Source organism: Lepus europaeus, chromosome 9 (assembly GCF_033115175.1).
Source record: "Lepus europaeus isolate LE1 chromosome 9, mLepTim1.pri, whole genome shotgun sequence".
In the NCBI taxonomy this organism is placed as follows: domain Eukaryota; kingdom Metazoa; phylum Chordata; class Mammalia; order Lagomorpha; family Leporidae; genus Lepus; species Lepus europaeus.
In genome coordinates, this window is record NC_084835.1 from 30,220,208 (window position 1) to 30,248,125 (window position 27,918).

The 27,918-nt window shown below is 42.7% G+C and overlaps 1 protein-coding gene across 5 annotated transcripts in view; it reads right to left on the reverse strand.

Moving 5' to 3' along the window:
* The window catches only part of ERC2 (ELKS/RAB6-interacting/CAST family member 2), a 1,040,531-nt gene that overhangs the window by 994,713 nt on the left and 17,900 nt on the right, over positions 1–27,918 (reverse strand). For all 5 annotated transcript variants that reach the window (XM_062201107.1, XM_062201108.1, XM_062201106.1 and 2 more), the window contains one exon: positions 10,173–10,969. In XM_062201107.1, the coding sequence (XP_062057091.1) occupies positions 10,173–10,829 (657 nt within the window). In that variant the 5' untranslated portion in view covers positions 10,830–10,969. The remainder of the gene's footprint in view (positions 1–10,172; positions 10,970–27,918) is intronic.

A 27,918-nucleotide genomic window follows, 5' to 3' on the forward strand; every position in this document is an offset into this window, starting at 1 on the left:
TCTTCCACTTAGTTTAAGATAAAATTTCAAGGTCAATTAAGATTGGAAAATTGCTATGTTTAAGCAAATTTAATAAACATTTTTTAACTGCAAGTCGGAACATCTCTGATGACATAGTGAGTTCACGTGTTAGGGCTGTCATAACAAAATACTGCAGACATTTATTGTCTCATAGCCTGGAGCCTCAAACTCCAAGATCAAGGTGTTAGCAAACCTGGTTCCTTCTGCAGGCTGTGAGGGAAGAATCTGTCCTAAGCCTCTCTCCTTGGCTTGTACCACAAAGTCACCTTCTCCTTAGGGGTCTTTACATCACCTTCCCTCTATGGGTGCCTGTATCTGTGTCAGGACTTCCCTCTTCCTATAAGGCCAACAGTCATATCAGATTAGGGCCCACCTTAAAGACCTCATTTTTATTTTTACTACCTCAGTATAAGTCCCATCTCCTAATAAGGTCACATTCTGATGTCCTGGGGATTAGAGCTTTGACGTATACTTTTATAGGGATACAATTCCACTGAGAACATATGCATTATGAATTCCAGGATAGGTATATCCAATATGTTGTATTTTCAGTTTCTTTGACCAGAAAAATGTAGATCTACATCTAAAAAAGGCACAGGAGTGAGACAGGTCTTTCTTGGTAGTGAACACATCTAAATCCTACCCACAGACATGAAGTGATCCAACACTCTTGAGTTCAGCCCTGGATTCCACAAATACTCAGGACTTGAGATGACTGCAAGGTGTCCGCCGTGTAACAAATCTTCCCAGGCAGTCGAATCAATTAATTCACAGGCTTTTATTGGGATTCCGCTCCCGGGCGAGGTTCCCCGGTCCCAACAGAGCAACAGAGCGGGGGCCGGGGAAGTCGCGCATCAGAGATTGGGAGTGCTCCTTTTATAGATTCAGGGCATGGGGGTTAAAGGTTAAGGCGGGTCTGATCCTCATTGGTTGACCTTTAGGCACCCGCGGGGACCTTGACAAGGACTCTTCTTCCCAAGAAGTACAGGTAGGAACTTTACATTTCCAGAAGTATAGGCCTTCCTTCCATGCGGATCCCAAAGCTACCAACGACCACAGTTGCCATTAAACTATCAGCAAATAATGATCTATGTAGCTGCCTCTCAGCTTCTTAACAAGGAATAAAATAAATCCTATCACTCACTTCCAATTGCTACAACCCATCATACCTGGACACTCACAAGTACATGAGTATTTTGGAACAGAGTAGATGACCCCTATTGAAATATCCCTGATGCTCTTGGAATAAAAGGAAAATATGATAATGAACAAAGAAATATGATCCATCTCAATCTCTTCAAGTTCCAGTCTCAGAATAAGAATCAATAAATCATACATTCAATTTGAAAAAAAACTCATATTAATATTGATTTATGGTAGATTCTTTCCTATCATGTTAAACCAGAAATAGAAGTTATCACATAACCATGGCTTAAAAGCCATAAACTCCCCAGACAGGTTTACTTACACTTCTTGGGTTACATTTCCCAGTGACCTTGTCCCACTTCTGCACACACAGAGTGGGTAAATATTAGATCTAGTACAATCTCCTAGTGTGTGTGATGCTATTTATATCCATGCATAGCTGCAGCTAGCCATGCACAACCTAGGAAAATGTCTGAAAATTGCTGCGTGTATACTTAATTTGGAAAAAAAAATCCATGAAAAATGCAAAGCTAATTATTACACCCATATCCAGGAATATGCATCAAACTGCAAAATATGTTCTTTTGAATTTTCTGAAAAATGTCTGCTCTCTGATCTCCATCACAAAGGTGAACAGAATGGAGCTGTGATGAAAAGACAAACCAATATCCTTTTAGAGAAATCAGGCCACTTTACTTCCCTGTAGTTACATCCATCCTTCCCCTGCAACATTTATCCCTACAAGTCACTAAAAATAACAAGAGGGGAGCCTCAAGTAGCTGCAGAATGTACGATCTTAATATTTTCTCTCTGGGCTTCCCCAGATCAGTTTGCAGGTTAGTTGTCCATAAGGGTTGCCTGTCCATAATACTGGGCCTTGCTCTACCCACTTTATTTATTTATTTATTTATTTATTTATTTATTGACAGGCAGAGTGGACAGTGAGAGAGAGAGAGACAGAGAGAAAGGTCTTCCTTTTGCCGTTGGTTCACTCTCCAACGGCCGCCGTGGCCTGTGCGCTGCGGCCGGCGTATCGCACTGATCCGAAGGCAGGAGCCAGGTGCTTATCCTGGTTTCCCATGGGGTGCAGGGCCCAAGAAATTGGGCCATCCTCCACTGCACTCCCGGGCCACAGCAGGGAGCTGGCCTGGAAGAGAGGCAACTGGGACAGAATCCGGTGCCCTGACCAGGACTAGAACCCGGTGTGCCGGCGCCGCAAGGCGGAGGATTAGCCTATTGAGCCGCGGCGCTGGCTTCTACCCACTTTAAGAAAGTACACCATGAAGTAAAAGCACAAGTGACAACACAAAGATAAATCTGTGTCCATGCACCCTGGTGTATGATGCAAGCACATAATTCCAAATTCTAGTACTGTAACTGTTAGTGGTTACAAATGTATTTACATGCATGCAGATTTGTGTGGCTAAGAAGTAGGGCTGGCCAGAGCTTGAGGGGATGGCAGAGGGAGAATATGAGGGAAAGGGATGGGATTTCCATGCAAAGACCTGAGCATCAACTCTTTGCACAAAGAAATCTGTCCATGGCTACCTACCCACTGGCCCTAAGGTTCTTAACAGTTATATAGCACACAGAGTTCAGTATCCTCCCTTAGGTCTGCAGTTAGGTTCAGCTTTCTTGGACAGAACGATGAGGACTTCAAAGTCTACTGCAAGACTGGATAAAGAAATTATGGGACATGTACTCTATAAAATACTATACAGCAGTAAAAAAAAAAATGAAATCCAGTAATTTGCAACAAAATGGAGGAATCTGGAAAACATCATGCTGAGTGAAATAAGCCAGTCCCAAAGGGACAAATATCATATGTTCTCCCTGATCAGTGACAACTAACTGAGCACCAAAAAGGAAACCTGCTGAAGTGAAATGGACACTATGAGAAACAGTGACTTGATTAGCCCTTGTCCTGACTGTCAATGAACAACTTAATACTTTATCCCTTTTAGTATTTTTTTGTTCTTCTTAATACTATTGGTTGAACTCTTTAATTAATACACAATTATTCTTAAGTGTTGAAATTTAACTGAAAAGTGATCTCTGTTAAATATAAGAGTGGGAATAAGAGAGGGAGGAGATGTACAGTTTGGCACATGATCAACTGGGACTTGCCCCAAACGGTAGAGTTAGAAACGTGACAGGGAATTCCAATTCAATCCCATCAAGGTGGCATGTACCAATGCCATCTCACTAGTCTAAGTGCTCAATTTCAGTTCACAATTGATCATAATGATAAGATTAAGAATCAAAGAGATCACATAAACAAGACCAGTATCTGCAAATACTAACTGACAGAATTAAAAAGGAGAGAACGATCCAACATGGGAAGCAGGATACACAGCAAACTCATAAAATGGCAGATGCCCTAAACAGCACTCTGGCCTCAAAATCAGCCCTTAAGGCATTCGGATATGGATAAAAAGCCCATGAGAGAATTTTAGGCATGGAAAGCCAAGACACTCTGGCAAAAAAAAAAAAAAAAAAAAAAAAAAAAAAAACACCTAAATGAAAGATCTCTGCGAGTGAGATCCCAGTGGAAAGAATGGGCCATCAAAGAAAGAGGTACCTTTCTCTGAAGGGAGGAGAGAACTTCCACTTTGACTATGACCCTGTCGGAATAAGATCAAAGTCAGCGAACTCAAAAGGCTTCCATAGCCTTGGGAGCTCATGACAAGAGCCTGGGATGATGACTGACACCATAAACAAGAGTGTCAATCTTAAATCAACAACAGGAGTCACTGTGCACTTACTCCCCATATAGGATCTCTGTCCTTAATGTGTTGTACAATGTGAATTAATGCTATAACTAGTACTCAAACAGTACTTTACACTTTGTGTTTCTGTGTGGGTGCAAACTGTTGAAATCTTTACTTAATATATACTAAATGGATCTTCTATATATAAAGATAATTGAAAATTAATCTTGACGTGAATGGAAGGGGAGAGGGAGGCGAGAAGGGAGGGTTGTGGGTGGGAGGGAAGTTATAGGGGGAAAAAAACACTGTAATCCAAAAGCTGTACTTTGGAAATTTATATTTATTATATAAAAGTTAAAAAAATATTGCCAAGAAATTGATAAACAAGGGCCCTCTACAACACTGCACATAAGGGGAATGGCCTGTGCTAGAAAGCATTGAATTTGCAGAACCATGAATTTCATATATAAGAGCATTTTTGGAGTAGGGGGCAGCATTGCGATGAAGCAGCTTAAAGCTGGCACCTGCAATACCAGCATACCGTATGAATGCCAGTTTGAACCTCAACTGCTCCACTTTAGATCCAGCTTCCTGCTAACCTGGAGAAGTAGTAGAAGATGACCCCATGTTTGGTCCCTGCCACCCATGTGTGAAACGTGGATGCAGTTCCAGGCTTCTGGGTTCAGACTGGCCCAGCCCTGGGTATTGCAACCATCTGGGGAGTAAACTAGCAGAAGAAGATCTCTCTCTCTCTCTCTCTCTCTCTCTCTCTCTCTCTTTTGCTCACTCTCTGTAACTCTCTGCCTTTCAAATAAATAGATAAATATGGCAGTTTTTTCTTAAAGAGTTGGAGAATCATATTTTCTAATTTTTATTTATGTATTTGCAAGGTAGATAAACAGAAAGAGAGTGTTTTCACCCACTAGTTCACTCGCCAAATGCCCACAATGAATGATCAGGCTGAAACCAGGAGCCAGAAACCCAATCCAGGTCTCCCATGTGGGTGGCAAGAACCCAATTACTTGAGCCATCACTGCTGCCTCCCAGGGCTGCACTGGCAGGAAGCAGGAGTTAGGAGCCAAAACCAGGTTTCAAATCCAGGTACTCCAATGTGAGATGTGGGTCTCCTAACCACTAAACCAAAAGCCAGCACCAAAAGCCATATAAGAATACCTGAGTTTCCTCACTTCTACCCTGTAATGGCCTGTTTCTCATGGTATGTTTTACATTGCTTTAAATCACCTGAATTTATATGAGTAAAAGCCTACCTATATAAACAATTCTGGAAGAAGGACATTTGTATAGACAGTCTTTGGTTGCTATAGTGGAGGAAACTACAGTCAAATGTCTCTCATGTCTTTTTTGTTTCTTTCTTCCATACAAAAATTCTTCCATGATTTTTCCTCTAAAGGGAAACAAACTATGGAAAAGAGGAATAGAAGCCATTTCTAGGAAAAAGAAATAAATTCCTAGTTAAGAATAAAAACCCAAATTAAACTGAATCATATTCTTAGTCATCCTATTAAAATTAGTCACTTTGTCTATCTAAATATATGGAATATAAGTTTCCTGTTACACCAAGATTCTACCAAGAGCTAAGTGATCTTTTAAGGAGAGGGATGACCATAAAGTTACGACTTTAACTTTGGAATGAAATAGACCAAAGCATTAAAAAACCTATCTCACCAGCGCTGTGGTATATTAGGCTAAGCCTCCGCGTGAGGCACCAGCATCCCATAAGTCCCAGTTGCTCAACTTCCAATCTAGCTCTCTGCTATGGCCTGGGAAAGCAATAGAAGATGGCCCAACTTCTTGGGCTCCTGCACCTGCATGGGCGACCTGGAAGAAGGTCCTGGCTCCTGCTTCGGATTGATCTTGCTCTGGCTGTTGCAGCCATTTGGGAAGTGAACCAGAGGATGAAAGATCTCTCTCTCTCTCTTTCTCTCTCAAATAAATAAATAAAATCTTTTTTTAAAAAAAGATTTATTTATGAAAAAGAAATATCTGCCACTTCCAGTTGTGAACTTGGGCCAGGTGCTTATAATCTCTATATTTATGTTATATCCATAAAGGAACGATTCTAGCACCTACCTCAGATGTCTAATGCAAAAAATAAAGAAGATAATGTACCCAAAGCTCTAGGTACAATTCCTAGCACAGAGTAAGCCCTCAATACATGTCTGCTGGTAGAAGCAGCGGTAATAGAAACAGCAACAACAGTAGACATCTAGACTGCTGTCCAAACTTCATTTCATCTTTCCAGTCTTAAACGCAAAAACATCACTGGGAGTGATCCCCCAAATCCGCCTCTCCTCTCTATCAAGGCAGAGGAGAGGACTAAACTGGACTATACCTCCATTCCCTTTGATTGTATCACTTCCAGTGGGAGGAACTAAAGAGCAAACATGCCATCTCCAGGCACTCTCTTGCCCTGGTGTGGTGACCTTGAAGCTATGCATCAGCACACAGAAGGCCTGGATTCTGAGTCACTGCATGGAGAAGGGCTGTCTTGGGGAGTCCCTTGACCTGCTCCAAACTTCCATACTTTAGGCAAGTAAGAAATACATCTACTTCTCTCTCTCTTTCCCTCTCTCTCACTCTCTCTCTCAAATAAATAAATAAACAATAAAATCTTAAAGGGGGGCGGGGAACCATTGGAGGGGTTGTGGCACAGCATGTAAAGTTGCTGCATGTGGCCCGGCACCGCGGCCTACTAGGCTAATCCTCTGCCTGCGGCGCTGGCACCCCGGGTCCTGGTCGGAGCACCAGATTCTGTCCCGGTTGCTCCTCTTCCACTCCAGCTCTCTGCTGTGGCCCAGGAGTGCAGTGGAGGATGGCCCAGGTCCTTGGGCCCTGCACCCACATGGGAGACCAGGAGAAGCACCCGGCTCCTGCCTTCGGATCAGCGCGGTGTGCCGGCCACAGTGCACCGGTCGCAGCGGCCATTGCGGGGGGTGAACCAACGGAAAAGGAAGACCTTTCTCTCTGTCTCTCTCTCACTGTCCACTCTGTTTGTCAAAAAAAAAAAAAAAAAAAAAGCTGCTGCATGCAACGCCAGCATCCCCAATGGGCACCAGTTAGAATCTCGGAGGCTCTAATTCTTATCCAGCTCCCTACTAATGTTCCTGGGAAAACAGCAGAAGATGGCCTAAGTGCTTGGGCCCCTGCCACCCATGCAAGAGACCTGGATGAAGCGTCAGGCTCCTGGCTTCAACCTGGCCCAGCCTTAGCCATTGCCACCATTTGGGGAGTAAACCAGCTGGTGGAAGATCTATCTCTTCTCTTCTTCTCTTTTCTTCTTCTCTTCTCTTCTCTCTCTCTCTCTCTCTTCCTCTTTCTCTCTCTCTCTCTCTCTCCCCAACCCTGTCTTTCAAGTAAATAAATAATAAAATCTTTTTTAAAAAGAGAAAGAAAGAAAAGAAATACATGTCTGGTGTGTTGGGCCACTGCAATTTGCCATTTCTTGGTTGCTTGTAGCAGAACTTACCCTATCCTGACCAACAGGGACTCAGATGCTTCTAAATGGGATCCTAATATACATCCAAGAGGGGAAGAAAGAGTGCTTCAGTTTTCTACAAATTACTTGCCTCTTATCAATCTTTATATTTTTTACAATACCATATCATATTATAAGTAAATTGAGTCTACAGAGTCTCTATGCTTCTATCTTTTTATATGCTTTCACTTAAAAGAGAAAATATTTACATTTTACTTATATTTAATAGGTTAACACTGAGGTTTTCATGAGATCATATGTTACACACTCACTTGTAACAATACCCATAGCATCCTGGCATCCTGTGATCACAGTACAGAGTCCGTGTGAGAGGGTAACAGCAGCTCCCTCAAGCATTCACTGTCTCCCAGCTTCTGGTAACATGGGGCAGTCAGGTGGAATTACAGATACTACCTGGAGTAAACTGAACTATCCCTGAAAAAATGAGCAAGTAGCTTTTACTGAAAGTAAAAATGCCTTTGTGTATCATTAAAATTTGCCTCAATATACAATTTATTTTACTTCATCTCATCCATATTTAGATATTAATATCTAGAAGAGAGATAATAGGCTTGCACTGTAGCACCTCATATAATTTATAAATACATACATATGTACAATTAAGAGTCTGCTCCAAAATAAATTTAATAATAAAAGCATAAAAGCCATTTTGGCGTTGACAGCTTAGAGGATGCCTTTCAAAGTTTTTGTAACTACTTATATCATTCCTTAACTTTTTAAACCATTGTCCAAAAATCTAAAATGAGGATAAAACCAACACAGAACAGGGGGTAAATGCAGAACATAGTAACAGGCTCACAAAGACTTCATGAACCAACAAAGTCAGGAAAAACCAGAAATGATAGTGAAGAGCACAGATTTGATTTAGGGGTGAAGAACAAAGCTTTCTGTTCCAACTAAAAAAAAAAAAAATCTCATTTCCACATCTGAAAACCAGCAATGGCTCTGTGAGACAGTCAAAGCGATAAGGTGATTGCAGGTGATTGCTTTATGCACATAAAAGAAGAATAAGGGGCAGATTTTTTTCAGGTCACAAATGCCTCCACAGGAGCTTAGACTCCAAAGACGTCTCCAAAAGCAGTTTCTAGCCAGGGAAATACATAGGTGGTTCAGCAGGTAACCCCAAGAAAACCTGAGAACTTCATTAGGCCAGCATTAACACCAATTGGAGAATCATGGATTCAGCCAAGTAGAGTTATCTCACATTTCCAAAGAAAGTTAAATGATACCTGGAGATTTATAAGCCAAATGGCACAGCTTCCTCTGCTCCTCATCTCTTTGTTCCTCTTTAACCACCAATAAGAAGTGAGTCTTGGATTTAAACCCAAGCATACCTGACCCCCAAGCCCTTAAAAAAAGTAGCAGCATATAAAATGGGCCTCCCAAGTAGGCTTTAAAAATACAGACTGATAGAAACGGAAGTGACAGGAGGAAAAAGAGGTATGAAAAAGCCCACCAGGAAAAGGAAGCAGCAAGAGCAAAGGTATTGAGGTTGGAGACCCTGGGTATATGTGAGAGTTACCAAGTATTCGTACAGGTAGCATAGACATGAAGGGAGGTGGTACAAGAAAAGGCTGCAAAGACTGGCCCAGGTCTTCGAGTGGAAGGTGTGACAGGCTCAGTAAAGGAGATAAAGAGTAATTAAAGGGGGCTATGGCGTAGCAGGTAAAGCCGCTGACTCTAGTGCCAGCACCCCATTAGGCACTGGTTCAAGTCCCAGATGCTCCACTTCCAATCCAGCTCTCTGCTATGGCCTGGGAAAGCAGTGGAAGATGGCCCAAGTCCTTACACCTGCATGGGAGACCCAGAAGAAGCTCTTGGCTCCTGGCTTCAGATCAGGGCAGCTCCAGCTATTGCAGCCATTTGGAGAGTGAACCAGTGGATGGAAGACCTCTCTCTCTCTCTCTCTCTCTCACTCTCTCACTCTCTCTCTCTGCCTCTGCCTCTCTGTAACTCTTTCAAATAAACAAATAAATCTAAAAAAAAAAAAAAAAAAAAGAGTAATCACAGAGAGCTTTAATGCATGGTAATGGCCTACCTGCAGGCAAACATGGGGAAACTAACCTTGTGCGACATGAAGGACGGATCAGTGAAAAGTAAGAAGGTGACTTGCACACAGAGTAGGTAGTTTTTTTTTAGTTTTTTGTCAAGCTTTTGTGTTGTTTACGTGTGTGTTTGTATGTGTAAATGAATGTGCACAATGGGGCACCATGTAAACAGAGTAGTTAATTAATATTGAATGGATAAAGACAGTAAGACTAAATTAAAATTTACTGTGTGTCTCTAACATGATATCAAATCCATTGAATCCCATCCCATTCCATATTGCTCCATTTACCACTTAGAGAACAAACCCTATCCATTTCAGAAGGAAGTAACACTGCTGGTGTTCTCTAAAAAATCTATTCGCCACTCAAAAGTGGCCCTCTAAATGGTCTACTCTTGCAGAAATTAACATTTTCCTCTTCTATTCAGAGAGAGGTACATCTGAGATGCTGCAACTGTTGAAAAAGAAAACAAAATTTACCAAGGTCAAAATTTAGGCAATAAGTAGCCCCACACACACTTCTGCAAAGATTGGAAAAAATGGAAACCACAAGTTGTGACCTCATATTTCTTATACTGTCTTGTAATGCCAAAGATAAATACATTCTAAGCTATAACCTTCTTGATGATGCCGAAGTTTTTCTTCTGCACAGGTCGAGGTGCCATCTGCACAGTATCAACTACTCAGTGAGAAGCCATGGCTGAAAAATGCAGGGGGAGTCATAACCTACCTGATTTTCTTCATGGGAAACCCTCATCTGCTCCTTGAGGACAGACATCCGAGCTGCCTCTTCTTTCCTCAAGACTCTCTCTTTCTTAAGCTCAGGACTCCAGAATGTCTTGATGCTGTTCATGGAAGATCCCAACTTGCTGTCCTTGATGTCCAGCTCTTTCCGGAGGAGGTCATTCTCTCTCTGAAGTTCCTTTAGCTGGGCTTGAAGATCTAACATTGTGCTATCTCTTACCTGCCTCAACATGGAGGGGACCTGGTGGTGGTGATGATGGGATGAGCTGGTCAGACCACCATGTTGATCCATATATGAAAGGACATCTGTGTGGGAAAGTCCAGCGGAAGCAATATTGGGACTGCTCCCCATGGCTGTGACTCGGCCTCCATATACAGCTCGATTTGTGGCCCTGCCCAGGGTCATGGTGCCCTTTGGGTAAGTTGTTGAAGCCACTCCCTCATGATCACTCAGATACATGGGTCCAGACGTAGCATAGGCTGCATTAAGAGACTGGATGTTTTCCATAGACAGAGTCTTGCCCGTTCCTCCACCTCCCCCACTACTTGTTCTCCTATGGCCCAAACGAGGTGACCTTGGCAAACGAGGAGACCTGGAAGGACTACCTTCCAGATTGGTGATTGTTCTTGCACTTCCATACATTTTTCTTGTATTATGAGTTACTTTTCAAGAGAAGAAATGCTATACTAAGTTGGGGCTTATGTCAATATTTCCACTGTTGACCAGAATTTTCAATGCATTCTTGTCGTAGTCTGTACCAGAAAATTACTCCAATCAGAGATCTGCAAAATGAAAAAAGTGGTAAGTAAAAACAAACTTATTTAGAAATCTGACTACAACTACATGACATTTTACAATATATAGACAGGTAAATGGTTACATTGAGAGATAAAGGATCATTCCACCTATGAAGTTCACTTAAAAGGAAAAGTGATCTCAAAACTTTACTAATTACAGGTACATTTTTACAAATTCTCCCACCCTACTCCTAAGCAAGTTCTGAGCAAAAAACGGACTTTTTTCCTAACAGGAAAATAAAGCTATCCATTTTGATTTGTGGTTTGTTACAGTTTGGATCACTAGAAAGTTCACCAAAGATTCCCCACCATGGAAATATTAGCAATAAAGTAATCTATCATCAAGTACATGAATCCATACATATGAAGCCTGACAGTTACTCGAAGAAGTTGCTGCTTCCTAGGATACAGAATTTTAGTATTTGGAAAGCATCTGTTACCTTCCTCTCCAGTACCCGTTACAGACATCACTAATCTAATCACAGTCCTTTTTCCCCCTAGGTTCAGAACTCTCCCCTCATAACACTCTAAATGGTTTACCCTCAACCAACTGGAACTGACACATGAATTGGAAACTATTAGCCATCTTGGAACTAGAAGAAGAAGCAGCTCAATGAATGAGACACTGACACATATAGCCACATCCCCATTATTGTCACCAGAGAAAACATTAGTCCTGTCTTGTTCTACTTTCACACACATTTTCTAAGTCTTTTTAAGATTTTTTTTCCCATTTCAGTTAACCTTAATATCCATGTTAACTTGGGGCCAGCATTATGGTGCAGCAGGTTAAGCCACCACTTGTGACAATGGCATCCCATGTGAGTGCTGGTTCAAGTCATGGCTGCAATCTAGCTCCCTGCTAATGTGCCTAGGTGGGCAAAAGAAGATTGCCCACGTGCATGGGCCTCTGCCATTCAGGCTGGAGACCTAGATGGAGTTCCTGGCCCCTGGCTTTAGCCTGGTGCAGCCCTGATCATTGCAGTCATTTGGAGAGTAAACCAGCAGTTAGATGGTAGGTATCTCTCTCTCTCTCATCATCCCTCCCTCCTTTCAAATTTGCCTTTCATATTTGCCTTTCAGATAAATAAATAAATTTTAAGAGATATTCATATTATCCATTTCACAATTATATAGAAATCAAATAAAGGAAAAATATACCATGTTACAGCTCCTTGTCCCATAATCCCTACAGAAAAGCAATAGAATGTCCCTGTGATGATCACTCAAGTGTATTAGTGGAAATTTTGTGTATCTGGGGCTACAGGGTTGTGATTATTCCTTTAATATTAGAATCTGAATGGCCTTAATGGGGTGTGGCATATAGCTTGTGTTCTTTCTGTTACAGGGTCTTTAGTATACTTTTTTTCTTTAGCTTTATAATCAAAAGAGAACAGACTCTAAAAAGGACAAACTGGAGTTGAAATCTCCACTAACCAGCTGAGTGACTTTAGGCAATTCTTTAACTGTAGGAAATTCCACTTTCCAAGTGTGAGAATGCAAAGCAATATCACTCAACTAATGGCATTGTAAAAAAACAAAACATGGGGCCGTCTCTGTGGCCTAGCAGATAAAGCCACTGCCTGCAGTGCCGACATCCCATATGGGCACTGGTTCGAATCCGGGCTGCTCCACTTTCCATCCAGCTCTCTGCTATGACCTGGGAAAGCAGTAGAAGATGGCCGAAGTCCTTGGGCTCCTGCACTCACATGGGAGACCCAGAATAAACTCCTGGCTCCTAGCTTCACATGGGCCCAGCACCAACTGTTGCCAATCAGGGAGTGAACCAGCAGATGGAAGATCTCTCTCTCTCTTTCTGCCTCTCCTCTTTCTGTGTAACTCTGACTTTCAAATAAATAAATAAATCTTTTTAAAAATTACATAAGATGATGTCGATAAAACACATAGTTTGGTACCTAGCACAGAACAGTCGGTAACTAGTTTTTCCTGATAGTGTCTCAATGAGATAAGTACATTACCAGCAATGCATGGGGGCATCTCTTATTTTTATGTGCCTATCCATATCTCCTCCCACAACCATCCCTCCCCAGCACACACACACATACACTTTCTGGTAGTACTATCTCTATTTTCCTTACAGAAATTGTTCCCAAGCCCTTCCTCACAGTTCATAAGATAAAAGTAAGGCTTATTCCCTTTGTTCCACCCTGGATACTGCCAGGCATGAGAACATGGCCCCAGTCTGGCCAACCATCATACTCCATTCTCCAGATAATAGTAGTTAGTTTAAGGCTGCATATGTGACTAACTGGTTTATAACAATTCCATACCATGACTTTAGCTGGGACCACTAAGAAAGATAAACTCCTTTGCAGCTAGAATTACTTGCTTGGAAGATGGAGCTCTGAGAACCAACATGTGGGAAGGGCCTCCCTGAGAGAGAATTTAGGGCAAAGGAAAACAGAGCTAAACTTTGAAACCAAGCTGATACTCTGGATCCAGCAGTCACCAACAATAATCTAATCCCAGGTAGACTGATGGCATTAACGGCAGTGCCCTCTCAATTTGATTCTAGGTTCACTGATACGACCTGCTCTGGACAGTAAGGTGACAGAAAATTTGAAACAAGTAGTGGCCTCAAGTGTACTTCTGTGTTTGTTTTCTTACTCATTTTCTTCCTTCACAGCAATTAGTATACGACCAGTTGATCCTGATGGAAGATGAGAAACATAAAATGGAGCCAAATCATCCCAACCAATAACCAACCAACCCCAAGATTGTGAGCAAGCCCAGTCAAGGTAAGTCAAGCTGCACAGTCAACCAGCTGCTACCTGCAGAGCCAGGAGCCCAGCTGAGCACCACACACTCAATGGACTAGATGCTTCTTAGTGTGTCACTGATACATTTTGTGATTAGTAGCATTCCTGGGGCAGTGGATAACTGAAACATTTGTCCACAAATCCCTTTTGTACTACATTCAGTTCTAGTTGGGGTTCTGTAACATATATCCTAAAGAGTCTTCATAGGGGCCGGCACTGTGGCACAGCAGGTTAAAGCCCCAGCCTGCAGTGCTGGCATCCCATATGGGCGCTGGTTCGAGTCCCAGCTGCTTCTCTTCCAATCTGGCTCTCTGCTGTGGTCTGGAAAAGCAGTAGAGAATGGCCCAACGCCTTGGGCCCCTGCACCCGCATGGCAGACCCAAAAGAATCTCCTGGCTTCAGATTGGCCCAGCTCTGGCCGTTGTGGTCTTTTGGGGAGTGAACCAGCAGAATAGAAGACCTCTCTCCCTCTCTCTGGCTCTACCTCTCTCTATAACTCTGTATTTTAAGTAAATAAAATAAATCTTTAAAAAAAAGAGTCCTCATAAATATTATGCAGAAATGTTTTCCATTAAATCTTCCCTTCTCCCTAAAAAAAAAATTTTAAAACAATCATATACCTGTTCTAACTAAGAAACTTTGTTTTAATATTTCTCAAAATTTAATTTTGTTTTCCTTGGAAATATATAAAAATCATTTTGTACTTAAGATGTTTTCATGAATAATTTGTTCTGTTAAAAAAATCAACAGTTCCAACAGTATGAACTCAATTACACAAATAATGAGACAGACAGAAAGAATGTGATGGTCTCATGAATATTTAATAAGATTAAATCTGAAGCCAGGAGCCAGGAGCTCCTTCTGGGTCTCCCATGCAGGTGCAGGGGCCCAAGGAATTAAGCCATCCTCTACTGCTTTCCCAGGCCACTGCAGGGAGCTAAATCAGAAGTAGAGCAGCTGGCACTTGAACCGCCGCCCATATGGGATGTGGGCACTGCAGGGAGCAGCTTTACCCACTATGTCACAGCACTGGCTCCTCCTTAACATTTTTAAAATCAGTGGAATAGTGGGTTAAGCCACCATCTGCAATGCCATCATTCCACATGAGCACTGGTTCGAGTCCTGGCTGCTCCACTTCCAATCTGGCTCCCTGCTAATGCACCTGGGAAGGCTGCAGAAGATGACCCAAGTGCTTGTGCCCCTGACACCCACGTGGCAGACTCAGATGAATTCTGGGCTCCTGGCTTCAGCCTGACCCAGTCCCAGCCATTGCAGCCACTTGGGGAGTGAATCTGTGGATGGAAAATCAACCTCTCTTTTCTCTCTCTCTCTCTTGCTGCCTCTCCCTCTCTCTCTGTAACTCGGTCTTTAAAATAAATAATTCCTTTTCAAAAATATTAAAATAACTCTATCTTGTTCTTGGTGTTATTTGCATTGCTCTGTTTCTTTAGATGGCAGTATGACAAATATATTTGTCTATTTTCTTAGTGTTCCCACAATAAAGCTTTTGGTTTTACTGCTACATTTTACTACATTGTATTTTCCATCTCATTGATATCTCTTTATCCTTAATGATCATTTCTTTTTCCTTTGTGTTCATTGTTTTTTGCCTTTCTGAATTGAACATTCATTCATCTCTAATCACAATTTCTAAAAAATGCATATAAGATTACATACATGGCAGCATATCCCAAGATTATATGTATAATATTCTTATTGTCATCAATAAATAGCTTGCTGTTCTCTTTTGAATTTTTTGTCCCCAGAATTATTTAGAAGAACATTTTTAAATATCAAAGTGGATGGATATTTTGGGGTACAACTTTGTAGGTCAAATTTTATATGACATGATCACGGAATAGAACAGATACATTTTCTAATTTTGGAAATCTGCTAAGAAATTATAATTGACCCAAAAAATTTCCTTTATTATTAAAACAACTAATAGATTATTATAGATAAGTTATAAAATATAGATATACATAAAAAGAAAATGAAAATCCTGGCAATCCTATAGCTTACAGCCAACCTCTATTAACAAATAGCTGCTGTTACTGCCAATTCTTTTACAACCGAACTTCAAAGAGTTCACAGAAAAATGAAATTTTAAAAGATAAATTTATCCTGGTACAACAAAATTTTGAAGTCCATTTATAAATAGATTTCCCAGGAACTTTTTGAAGACCCCTCATAAGCGTGCATATGAATGTGTGTAATTTCATACAAAATCAGTATTATAGTCTTAGTCTTATCCTCTCCTTTTTCCTCAACTTTCTTTTTTTTTAAATGTTTATTTTTATTTATTTGAAAAGCAATCAACAGAGAGAGATACCTTTCATCCACTGGTTCATCCCCCAAATGCCCACAACAGCCAGGGCTAAGCCAGGCCAAAGCCTGGAGCCAGGAACTCCATTCCAGGTCTTCCACACAGGTTGTAGGGACCCAAGTGCCTGAGCCATCACCTGCTGCCTCCAGGAAGCTGGATCGGAAGCGAAGGCAGGACTGGATCCCAGGTTCTCTGATATGGAATGAAGGGTTTCCTAACCTGTGTCACGACATCTGTCCCCCATGTTTTCTTCTTAACATCACTCCCTTTTTCCATGTAACAAAAATGCTATAACATATTTCTACAAAATGCAATTTTGAATGGCTACCTGCTCTTCAAATATGCCTGCCCAAAATCCTCTCCTTCCTGTACATGTGTCTCTCCTTCTATCAAGAAATCGATTCTATTTCTCTTCTCCTTAAATCTGGATTAGCCTTGTGATCTGCTAGACCAATGAATGCAGAGTGACACTGTTCCAGCTCTGGGCCAACCCTTAAAGAGGCTTGGCAGCTCTGGTTTTCTTCTCTTAAAACCCAGATGCAGGAGTGAGCATCTGGCGCAGTGATTAGGGCTCCTTTTAAGACATCATATCCCATACTAGAAAGTCTGGGTTCCAGTCCTGGCTCTGCCCTCCATTCCAGCTTCTTACTAATGCACACCCTGGGAGACAGTGGTGATGGCTCAAGTAATTAGGTCCCTACCACCCCATGGGAGACTCAGATCTAGTTCCTAGAACCTGGCTTCAACCTGGCCCAGCCCTAGCTGTTATGGGCATTTTGGAAGTGAATCAGTAGATGGAAGGTCTCTGCCACTTGTGCTCGCTCTCTCTCTCTCTCTCTTTCTCTCTCTCCCCCTTTCTCTTTGCCCTTCAAATAAAAGTTTAAAAATAATAAGTACTAATTTGAACTACTCCAGTTCTGCTTTAGGCCAACATTTCCTGAGCAGTCTGGCAAATGTTCAGCAAACAGGGCTAATGGAGTTAATTTCACACCAAAATGAGGGATTTTCAGTCATGGACATGTGTGAGTACTTTGCCTATCCCAAAATTGTGTATATAATACAACTCTGTCCAAATGTGTTTGGTAAGAGAACTCTTTCCCGTTCAGATTAGCTGAAAAAAAATTCACTGAATATTCAGATTGATTCATGCCACAAATGTTTTTTAAGCATCAGCTGAATTCCCAGTGTTGAGTGCTGGGGAAAAACAGTGGTGGAGACAGACACAGATGCTTATGTCTGAGTTGTTCACTCTCTCGAATAGACCTTCCCAGAGAAAGCTGTCTTCATTTCTGATCTAGCAGGGTTTTAGAGAAAGATATTTACAGCAACTAGGCACGGTTTTAAGGGCAAGGATGTGAAACTTACCAAAAAGTATCAGAATGAAGGGTAGGTATTTGGCCTAGTGGTTAGGTCACTGGTTGGGGTGCTCAGAATGTCTAGGTTTGAATCCTGGCTCTGCCTCTGATTCCAGCTTCTTGCTAGTGTAGACCCTGGAAGGCAGCAGTGATGGCTCAAATGATTGGGTCCCTGCCACGTGGGAGGCCTGGACTGAGTCCCCAGCTCACAGCTGACTGGCCTAGCCTTGGCCATTGTAGGCATGTGGGGAATGATCTAGTGGATGGGGTCTCTCTCTCCCTCCCTCCCTCTCTTTCTTTCTCCCTCTCTCTTTCTCCCTCTTGCCTCACAAATAAATAAAGCCTTTTCATAAATTAAAAAAGGAATATGAATTGATCTTTAATAGGCAAATGCAGATAAAAATAATGATTGACTGGAGTGTTGGCCCTATTAGGCTAAGAAATAAACATAATTTGAATATAATATCAGGCCTCAATAAAGAAGCCAGAATGTCAAAGGAATACAAGTCAGTCCTCAGCAGTCTGCATGAAGAGGCAGAGGACACAAGCTGACACCTAGACCAGCAAGATTACACCAAACAAGCAATGCTCCAGACATTTCCACAGAATTTCCCAAATTGAACAGAAAACTCAGAGACCATAGAAATAGTAAAGGAAAAATTTTTGACCTTTCTAAGAGGGTACATCACAAAATTCATAGAAAACAGAATGAAAGGATGTTTAGTTGGATACAAACAACTTTGGAATCCATGTACAATTTTTTTTCATGATACTTATTTTCCATGAACTTTTGGAAGACCCTGCATACATTTGCTTCTTAACAATAAATTTTAATTACCAATCCAGGCACAGCAAAGTATTTGGAAATGAGTTTCTTCTACCAAATGTATAAAGAGAAGGGAAGGATTCCTGGAACCCTTCAGTCCTTCAAGCTGCAGCCCGTAGGGTAATGTCAGAGTCACAGAAGAGGCAAAGGCTTGGTTGACAAGGTAAAGGCCAAGGCAGGTTCCCACGCTGTCATGTCCCCCTCAGCCTCGTGACTCCTACTTTTTCTACTGAGTCACCCACAGTTCCCCTTCCCCCGCCCAGCTGTGTTTAACTTCCTGGATATATTTTAAGGTACTTGTTTTGACACTTAGGCTTTTTTTGGTTGTTGTCTCCTAATTTCTTGTCTGCCCTGATTTTTTTTTTTAATTCTAGATAATGAATCTGAGAAAAAGCAAAAAAGATCAACTTTATCCAGCAATCAGTAAATACAGTAATATCTTCTATGTCCCATTATCGATTTCAAAAAGCCATTTCTAAGCTTTCCCACCTACCTAAAATGAATTATAGGAAATAAGTAGCAGTTAAGATACTATGGTTTTAAACATTATTATGAAGTCAAGATAAGTTCAATCATTGGGCCTTTCTTATACCTCTTCAAAACATTGGCTGCTCTTACATACTGTGATGCACAACCTTAACAATGATAAATCATTCATTAGATCAAACCGTGCACAGAAACAGATAAATGCTGCTGAAAGCCAAGCAATTATGACACCCAAGAAATTATTTGAACACCTTTCACTTTAAAAGCATCTCTGCCCAACTCAAAAAAGTGCAAGAGTAAGTTCCATTTAAGGCCCAAGCAAAACAGAATAAAAGATGGTCTTATGAACCTATAAGAATGCTTTCTCTAATTGCATATGGATTCATAAATAAAATATAACTCATCCACTCACTATCTTAAAAGGTTTAAGGACTCTCAAACTGTAAGCTCAGGGAAAAAGAGCTGGGGAGAGCCTGAATTCCTGCCTACCTCAAGTATCTCGAAAGGTCTGGAATGGTCTATTTTAAGACAGAAGCACTTCCTGCTCTCTGCTCTGAATTAGGTTAGGTTTATTTCCCCAGGTCTGGGCCTCAGCCCATCACCTGAGCCCTGCTGACAGACCATGTGAGCTGATATCATCAGTGTCTCCCAAAATCTAGCCAACTCAAAATATCCTTTTTTTTTTTTTTCTGATCAACACCTCTAACTTTTAAAAAAATTCAGTGTCACACACTACAGTGGATTCTAAAAGCCTTTCCCGAGGAAGAGAAGATCTCAAGTAGGAAGCACCTCACCTGGAGCCAACCAGCAGCTGCCCATTTGAGAAAGGGAAGGACCCTTTAGCTCGCCACAGTCCTCCCATTCAGTCTGATTCCCTCTTTTTGTGCTGCCTCTATATGCATTTAAATCCTTGACTACTTCACCCACCCAAAAGATCTTAAGGAGGAATTCATTCTCCTTCACCACCTACTTCAAAACCATTACCAAATCCTATCAATTATACCTCCAAAATCTCTCTTGAATCTTACTGCCACTTCTACTATCACCACCCTATTAAACCAACAGAAATCCTGTGTAAGATAGCCCATGCCATCCTGAAGCATCTCCCCTTTCCTTTGCATGCGCTGCTCTTTTTCAGTAACATTGGCCACACTGTTTTAACACACAACTGTTTTAAGAAAAGCAACCTTGGAATCAACCCTGACACTGATTATTTCCATTGCACATGTTTTGCAGTCTTCATCGAACTTGCACAATGCTGGTAAAAATGTGTGGCCATCTGAGTAGGGTTCATTGTTTCTAAGATACCTGCGTGTTTTCTGGAAGAGGTCAAAAGTATTCCACCCCAAAATAAACACTTAGTGTAAGGATTATTTTGAGTCCCATCAGTCTATACCTCTTTCCATACTTAACTGGCCACTTGGAAGTCTCTGAAAAAGAAAAGAGCCAAAATGACCACAGATCTAACTGACAGTTTCTACAATCATTTCAAAAGTTAACTTTCTTACAGGGTTAATGTCAGAGACTTATTCTGACTCTAGTCAACAGTATCTTCTGCTTGCTTGCTGTGAATTTTGGTGTTATCATTTTTAAAACTGTCCTTCTTAACTCCATTCTGGCCTGCTCGGTCCAAATAAGCCCTCCTATAACATTATTTAATAATCACAAACACTTTCTTTTTCCTTGACTAGGATAACTAAGTCCCTGAGACTGACCTTCAATTACTTTTTCTTTTTTTTTTTTTTATTTGACAGGTAGAGTCATATACAGTGAGAGAGAAAGACAGAGAGAAAGGTCTTCCTTCCATTGGTTCACCCCCAAATGGCCGCTATGGCCAGCGCCGTACCGATCCAAAGCCAGGAGGCAGGTGCTTTCTCCTGGTCTCCCATGCGGGTGCAGGGGCCCAAGCACTTGGTCCATCCTTCACTGCCCTCCCAGGCCACAGCAGAGAGCTGGATATAAGAGGAGCAACCGGGACTAGAACTCGGCGCCCATATGGGATACCAGCGCCACAGGCGGAGGATTAACCAAGTGAGCCACGGTACCAGCCCCCTGACCTTCAATTCTAAATGACCTAATCTCTGTGAATCTCAATCCTTATAAATATTAATAAGTGTCATGCACTGTTTTTTGTTAGAAAAAAACAGATACAATTATGATCACAAAATATCTCCCTTTACCCACTTGAAACTCTTTAAAGCTTCCCAGTGCTCTGTGAACAAGACCAAAATCTGTGTCATGGCCACAGGTCCTGCAGGCTCTGGCTGCAATCAACAGGGTCAGCCTCTGTTCTTACTACTCTCTCCTTCACCAACTCAGACTGTGTCTTCTTTTTGTGGTTCAAATGTATCAAGTCCCTTTCCGTTGCTGCGCCTCCACCGCAGGTGCCACTAACTCCACCACAGTAAGCTAACTCCTACTCCTCATTTAGGTCACTGCACCTGAGAGCACACTCTCCACTAGGTCTGTTCCACCCCAATCATGTCTCTCAGTCATGCAAGCACACGATTTCAACATTTCGCAGAAAACAGAATTAAAAGATAAGTGATCAGTTTATTTTGGTGCAAGAAAAATGAAATTCGTGCACAGGAGGAATATACAAAAAGTTCATAAAAATGCATATTATGAGAAACTATGCACAGATGTCAACATTTTTTCCACACCAAAATAAATTTATCATTTAATTCCACTTTTCCACAAAGTTTTTGAAATACCTTCATATTCTCTCAAAGCTTTTTTTATTATGGTAGGAAAGACATAGCACTTTTTGTTTTAACATAAGAGAATCTGACTTTACCTGCCCTGCTGAGAATCATCTGCATGGCCCTCTTGTTGTGGCAGCATGCCTACGTGCTAGAGTAAAGGTTGCTTGCATGCCTACGTGCTAGAGTAAAAGTTGCTTGCATGCCTACGTGCTGGAGTAAAAGTTGCTTGTGTGCTCTTCTAACTAGCCTTAGATAAGTGTCTATGTGAAGGCACTAATGTTTAACAGGGCCAGTTCCTGCTCCCCTGGTAAGGCATGTTTACTCTAAAGTTTCCTGCTTTTGTGGGTCTGTATTGTGCTGCTCTTTCGCCATGTTTAGACTTAAGATAATGTTTGACTATGTACTGGGACAGGGGATGGGTACATAAGCAGTGGAAGAAATGTGTTTAGCGCCTCTCCGCCTACATCTGTATTGACAACCGAGTGGCATCTCAATAAACCGTGATCGAAGAAGGATCTTCGTGCCGTTAATTCTGTGCCTTGCTGGTCAAGGCTCGCAGCATCTTGTTTAGGCTAGAGTAGGGTGACCTGATAGCCTGGGTCCTCAGGAAAAGGTGTAAGAAACCCCTCCTCAGCTCCCTCATTTGCTAAATGGGAAGACTTGAGGGGTAAGAATCAACATACACAGGGTCCTGCTAGCTTCAGGGAGGGAAGTCTGACACCACAGTCCCTGACACCCAGGATCTATGGGAAGGAACAGGCATAGTTGCAAGCAGGGCCTAGAGCTCTCAGAAACAAAACAGTTAAATCAAGAGCGTGGGGGGAGCATTTGGTACGGTTGGTAACATGCCACTTGGGATATCCACATCCACATCAGAGTGTTTGGTTCAAGCCTGGCTCTGCTGCTCATTCCAGCTTCCTGCTAACGCATACTCTGAGAGGCAGCAGGTGGTGGTTCCTGTACTCAGGTCCCCATTCACCCATGTAGGAGACCAGGATGGAGTTCTTAGCTCCCAGCTTTGGCCTGGCCCAGCCCTAGCAATTGTAGGCATTTGAGGAATGAACCACTGCATAGGCTCGCTCGCTCTCTCGCTCTCTCTCTCTCTCTTGTTTTCTGTCTTACTCTCTCCCTCTCCATCTCTCTGCTTTTCAAATAGATAAAAAACTCCAGTCTGAATGCAGACTCGGTTTTCAACCCTTTCCTGAGATGCCTGCTTGGCCTATCAAGTGCACTCTCTTCATTATTTCTGTTCATTAAACTTTGCTACCTAGGACCAGCACCTGGCTCACTTGGTTAATCCTCTGCCTGCGGTGCCAGCATCCCATATGGGCGCCGGTTCTAGTCCCGGTTGCTCCTCTTCCGGTCCAGCTCTCTGTTGTGGCCCGGGAAAGCAATGCAGGATGGCCCAAGGGCTTGGGCCCTGCACCTACATGGGAGACCAGGAGGAAGCACCTGGCTCCTGGCATCAGAGAAGCACAGCGCCGGCCGTAGCGGCCATTTGGGGAGTGAACCAACAGAAGGAAGACCTTTCTCTCTTTCTCTCTCATTGTCTGTAACTCTGTCAAATGAATTAAAAAAAAAAAAAAAACTTTGTACCCTCATTTACCACTGAAAATAAATAAATAAATATTTATAAATAAATAAATAAATATTTAAAATCAAGACAAGGGACTCAATAGCCACTGAGAAGCTCACAGGACAAAGCAAGTGGTGGAGGCTAGAACAGCCAGAGACCCCAGCAGGCTGTGCAGACCCTGTGCAGTGGGCACAACACTGGGCATGAGGCATCACTCATGAGGAAGTCCTTGTATCCTAGGTAGAGCCTAGGACACAAGCAGATGGTGAGACAAGGATTTGGCTGCAGGTGGCTCATTTAGAAGGTAATCCCAAGAAGTATTGAGAGGAACTGAAAGCAATCTATTTAGGGTGAGTTTTTAAAAACTATTTTCTTGTTTCTTTGTTTGAAAGAAAGAGAGAGAGAGAGAGACAGCTCTTCCAACCACTGGTTCACTTCCCAAATATCCACGACAGCCTGAACCAAGCCAAGGCAAAGCCAGGAGCCTGAACAGGGACCCAAGTACTTGAACCCTCACCTTCTGCTCCCAAGCACACACATCAGCAGGAAGCTAGAAAAAGAGGTGAAGCTGAGGATCAAACCCAAGAACTCTAATCTGGGATGCAGGTATTCCAAGTTTAACTGCAGCAGCCCCAAATTCCTGCCCTAGGGAGCATTTTTAGGAGGTTTCTGCTGTGGGCACCCAGCCTCAGTCCTGTGAAAGCAGCTCTGACAGTGTAGAATGTGCCTCATAGCTACACCACACAAAAGGGCTAGAAGCTCTTTGATCATGGGGTGAGGACTGTTCCCCTGGTGCTTCAGCCCCCACAAACAGGAAAGCAAGGAGAAAACCCTAACATCCCATACAGGGCATGAGCGCTGAGGGAATGTGGACGGGGCACTGCTACCATCTGTCCCAGCTCAGCCAGCACAACTGGTGTGTGAGGTTGGGCACTGGCACACTGGGGTTGGTTTTCTTTTACAGGACCACACCATGGGGACCTAGAGGGCACCTACAACACTTCCTGAGGAAGACTGACCTTCATAGCGACGCCTTGTGGCCGAAAGATGCAGTCGCAGACTGGACTGATTGGACAGATCCACCCACTAGCATGGGTGTCAGATTTATATCGACATCTCCCTCATCTTACAGCAGTGTAAAAAAGTGTGAGGGCAGGAGCCAGCGCTGTGGTGCTGTGGGTTAAAGCCCTGGCCTGAAGCGCCAGCATCCCATACAGGCACTGGTTCTAGTCCCGGCTGCTCCTCTTCCAATCCAGCTCTCTGCTATGGCCTCAGATAGCAGTAAAAGATGGCCCAAATGCTTGGGTCCCTGCACCCACACAGGAGACCCAGAAGAAGCTCCTGGCTCCTGGCTTCGGATTGGCAGCTGTTGCAGCCATCTGGGGAGTGAACCAGCAGATGGAAGACCTCTCTCTGTCTCTACCTCTCTCTGTAGCTCTGTCTTTCAAATAAATAAAATAAATCTTAAAAAAAAAAAAAAGGTGAGGGCAGATTTCGAGGGGGGGAAAGGCAGAGGAAATGGGGGCAATGGACAGTTCTGGAACTTCCAGCAGGTGGGCTCTACATTTGGGGCTTAATTTGGACAAATGAAAGTGTGCACAAAGGTTGGGAGTTTTTTCTTCAATATATTGATGAATTGTATAGACTTAGACTTTTTACTAAAGTATAAATACATATAATACAGGTCAATCTTAAAACTGTACAGTCTGATTTTTATAAAGTGAGCACACCCGTGTTACCACTACCTAGCTCAAGATTTTAAACATAATCATCATCCCAAAGCCTCTCTCCCATCCAGTAAAGCATGGCCCTAAAGCCCTATCACACCTTATAATTTTGTATTAGTTTGTATATAATTATGTGTTGGGATTTCTCCTTCCTCCTACTGTAAGCTCCTACACTGCACCCTCAGTTTTAACATTCATTCTAGTACTTGTGGGGCCCCCACACCATGTCTCTATACAATTTAAAGGTATAAATAGAGGGGGGAAATCTGATCAATGAGAGAAATACATTACATCCTCCTTTACTGACAGATGTGAGGGTGTGGGAAAGCTGAGATTTGGATTTTGAATTTGGGATTCTTGGGCTCTTCAGAGCTTCAGCCAAAACACTGTGGCAAGTGGAAAGTTTGCCCCCACCCAAGATCCTTGTCACCCCTCTTCTGGCTCAACTGCAACTCTAGAGCCTCACACACACACATGAACACTATAGCTAGCACATGGGCCAGCTCCATCTACACCGAGGGTTAGCAGACGCTCTCTGCAAAAGGACAAACAGTAAATACTGTAGGCTTTGTGGGCCGCTGGCTCTCTGTCATAACGACTCAGCTCTGCCATTTTAACACAAAAGCAGCCCAGGACAATCTGTGGCTGAGTGGCAGCAGCTGTGTTTTAATAGAATTTTAGTTATAAAAACAAGTGGTAGTTGTGTGTGGCCCACAGGCAGTAGTTTGATGACATCTGACCTATGACCTCACAAATGGGAACCCCTCAGCAACCCTGGGCTTAGGGGTGTGCACAAGTAGCAGAATGTGCCCTCAGGAGGCAAAGTATTTCATGCAGACCCTGGAAGACAACTCAGGGTCATGAAGGAAGGGAGGTCACAGGCCTGCAAGGGCCCAGAGTGGACTCTGGAATGGTAGGCACAGGCTCCAGTGGACACCTGTACATGTCCTTGGGTACCCTTCCCCAGGGGAGGTACAATCAGAGGTCGCCCAGAACGGGCCCTCTAAGTAAGGAGTGAGGCCCTGGGTTGAGGCTTCTCTTGCCCAGGCTTAAGGGTCCAGAGGAGTTACACTAAACAATTTGTGCAGATTCAAAAGAACGGAGTAGAGTTTCATCCTGCCAGGCCAATCACGTCCAAGGCATTCATGTACCAGTTGGGTCACAGCAACCAGAGAGGACAGACATGGTATTTTAAATGAGGAAAGGAATAGCCTCAAAAGCAGATCTGATGGCCCTAGTCCTTGGGCCCCTGCACCCATGTGGGAGACCCAGAGGAGGCTCCTGACTCCTGCCTTCAGATCAGCGCAGCTCCGGCCGTTGCAGCCAATTGGGGAGTGAACCAGCAGTTGGAGGACCTCTCTCTTTCTCTCTCTCTCTCTCTCTCTCTCTCTCTCTCTCTCTCTCTGTCTTTCCTTCTCTCTGTGTGTTACTCTTTTAAATAAATAAATAAATCTTCAAAAAAAAAAGCAGATCTGATTGTCATATCACCAACTTCTTAATGTGCAACCTTGAACAAATCACTTCACGTCTCTGACCCTCACTTTTCCCATCTGTCAGGTGGATGATAGCTATTCTTTTCATAAGGATTTGGAAAAGATCAAATGCAATGATACAAGAAAAGTACTTAGCACAATGCCCAGCACACAGGAAATGCTCAAAAAAAACAAAAAAAAAACAAAAAAAACAAAAAACTATCCTTGCTAATCTCAAGGCTCCCAGAACATGATTCAGTGGTTTTAAATCCCAGAACTGTCTTAGAATTCTCTCAGTCCACTAAGCTTAGGCCCTTGTCCAACTCTCTTGAGCCAAAACCCCAACCTGCTGTGGCTGAAGACATCAACCACTTTTTTAAACTGAAAAGTAAAATGGGTAATTCTCCCATGATCTGAGGACTACAGTATGATGGATCTGTAAAAACTGAAGGTTGCAATAATACTACCACCTTTATTTAAATGCCACAGGAACATGAACAGGCCATAAAGACAATGGACAGATTTTCAAAAATGCTTTCCTATCATTCTCCAAAAAGCTCTATGCAACTCAAACACATACACATGCATGCACACACATACACACATGCCTACTCTCTTCTTTAACTTCCCAAACCCATTCTATGATTAGTGGTTTTTTTTTTAAGATTTATTTATTTATTTGAAAGTCAGAGTTACACAGTTAGACAAACAGAGAAGGAGAGGCAGAGAGAGAGGTCTTCCATCTGATGGTTCACTCCCCAGTTGGCCACAACAACCAGAGCTGTGCTGATCCGAAGCCAGGAGCCAGGAGCTTCTTCCGGGTCTCCCACGCAGGTGCAGGGGCCCAAGGACTTGGTCATCTTCTACTGCTTTCCCAGGCCATAGCAGGAAGCAGGATCGGAAGTGGAGCAGCCAGGTCTCAAACCGGAGCCCATATGGCATGGCGGCGCTGCAGGCCAGGGCGTTAACCCACTCCGCCACAGTGCCAGCCCCATGATTACTGAGTCAACTATCTTGTCCAGGAATAGATAATAATAAGTTTCTCTAACAGAGTGGGGGGGGAGGAAAAGAAAGGAAAAGGAAGGGGAGGAGAGAGGAGAGGAGAGGAGAGGAGAGGAGAGGAGAGGAAGAAAGGAAAGAAAGGAAAGAAAGGAAAGGAAGGAAAGGAAGGAAGGGAAGGGAAGGGAAAGGAGGGAAGGGAAGGGAAGGGAAGGGAAGGGAAGGGAAGGGAAGGGAGGAAGGAAGGAAGGAAGGAATTTAGATCACAGGACATGATTCAAATCTATTCAACAAATATTTCTACTAAATACATCTATAATGTGGTTTCTGACATGTCAGAGACTCAAGTTCGAAATCCCTTCATTTACAAGGGGTCATAGCCCTCCCAAGGGTTGATATCAACAATCCTAATTGTGCAAGGCTGCCAGGGGCTGTGAACCTTGGAAATAGATTTAAAGCTTTCTATGAGTGACAAGGTGCCACCTCAGCTCAAGAGAGTCCTAGGAAAGAAAGAGTATCATAACAGAGAGAGAAAATCCAGTTTCTTAACCTAAGCAAGAATTAAGGAGTAGGAGGAGGCAGATCTATAGTCATGTATATTAAAGAATTTACAAATCTTATGACAACTTAAGGGTTGTTTTCATTTGGGTAATCTGAAAACAAATAATATAAGGATATTCTT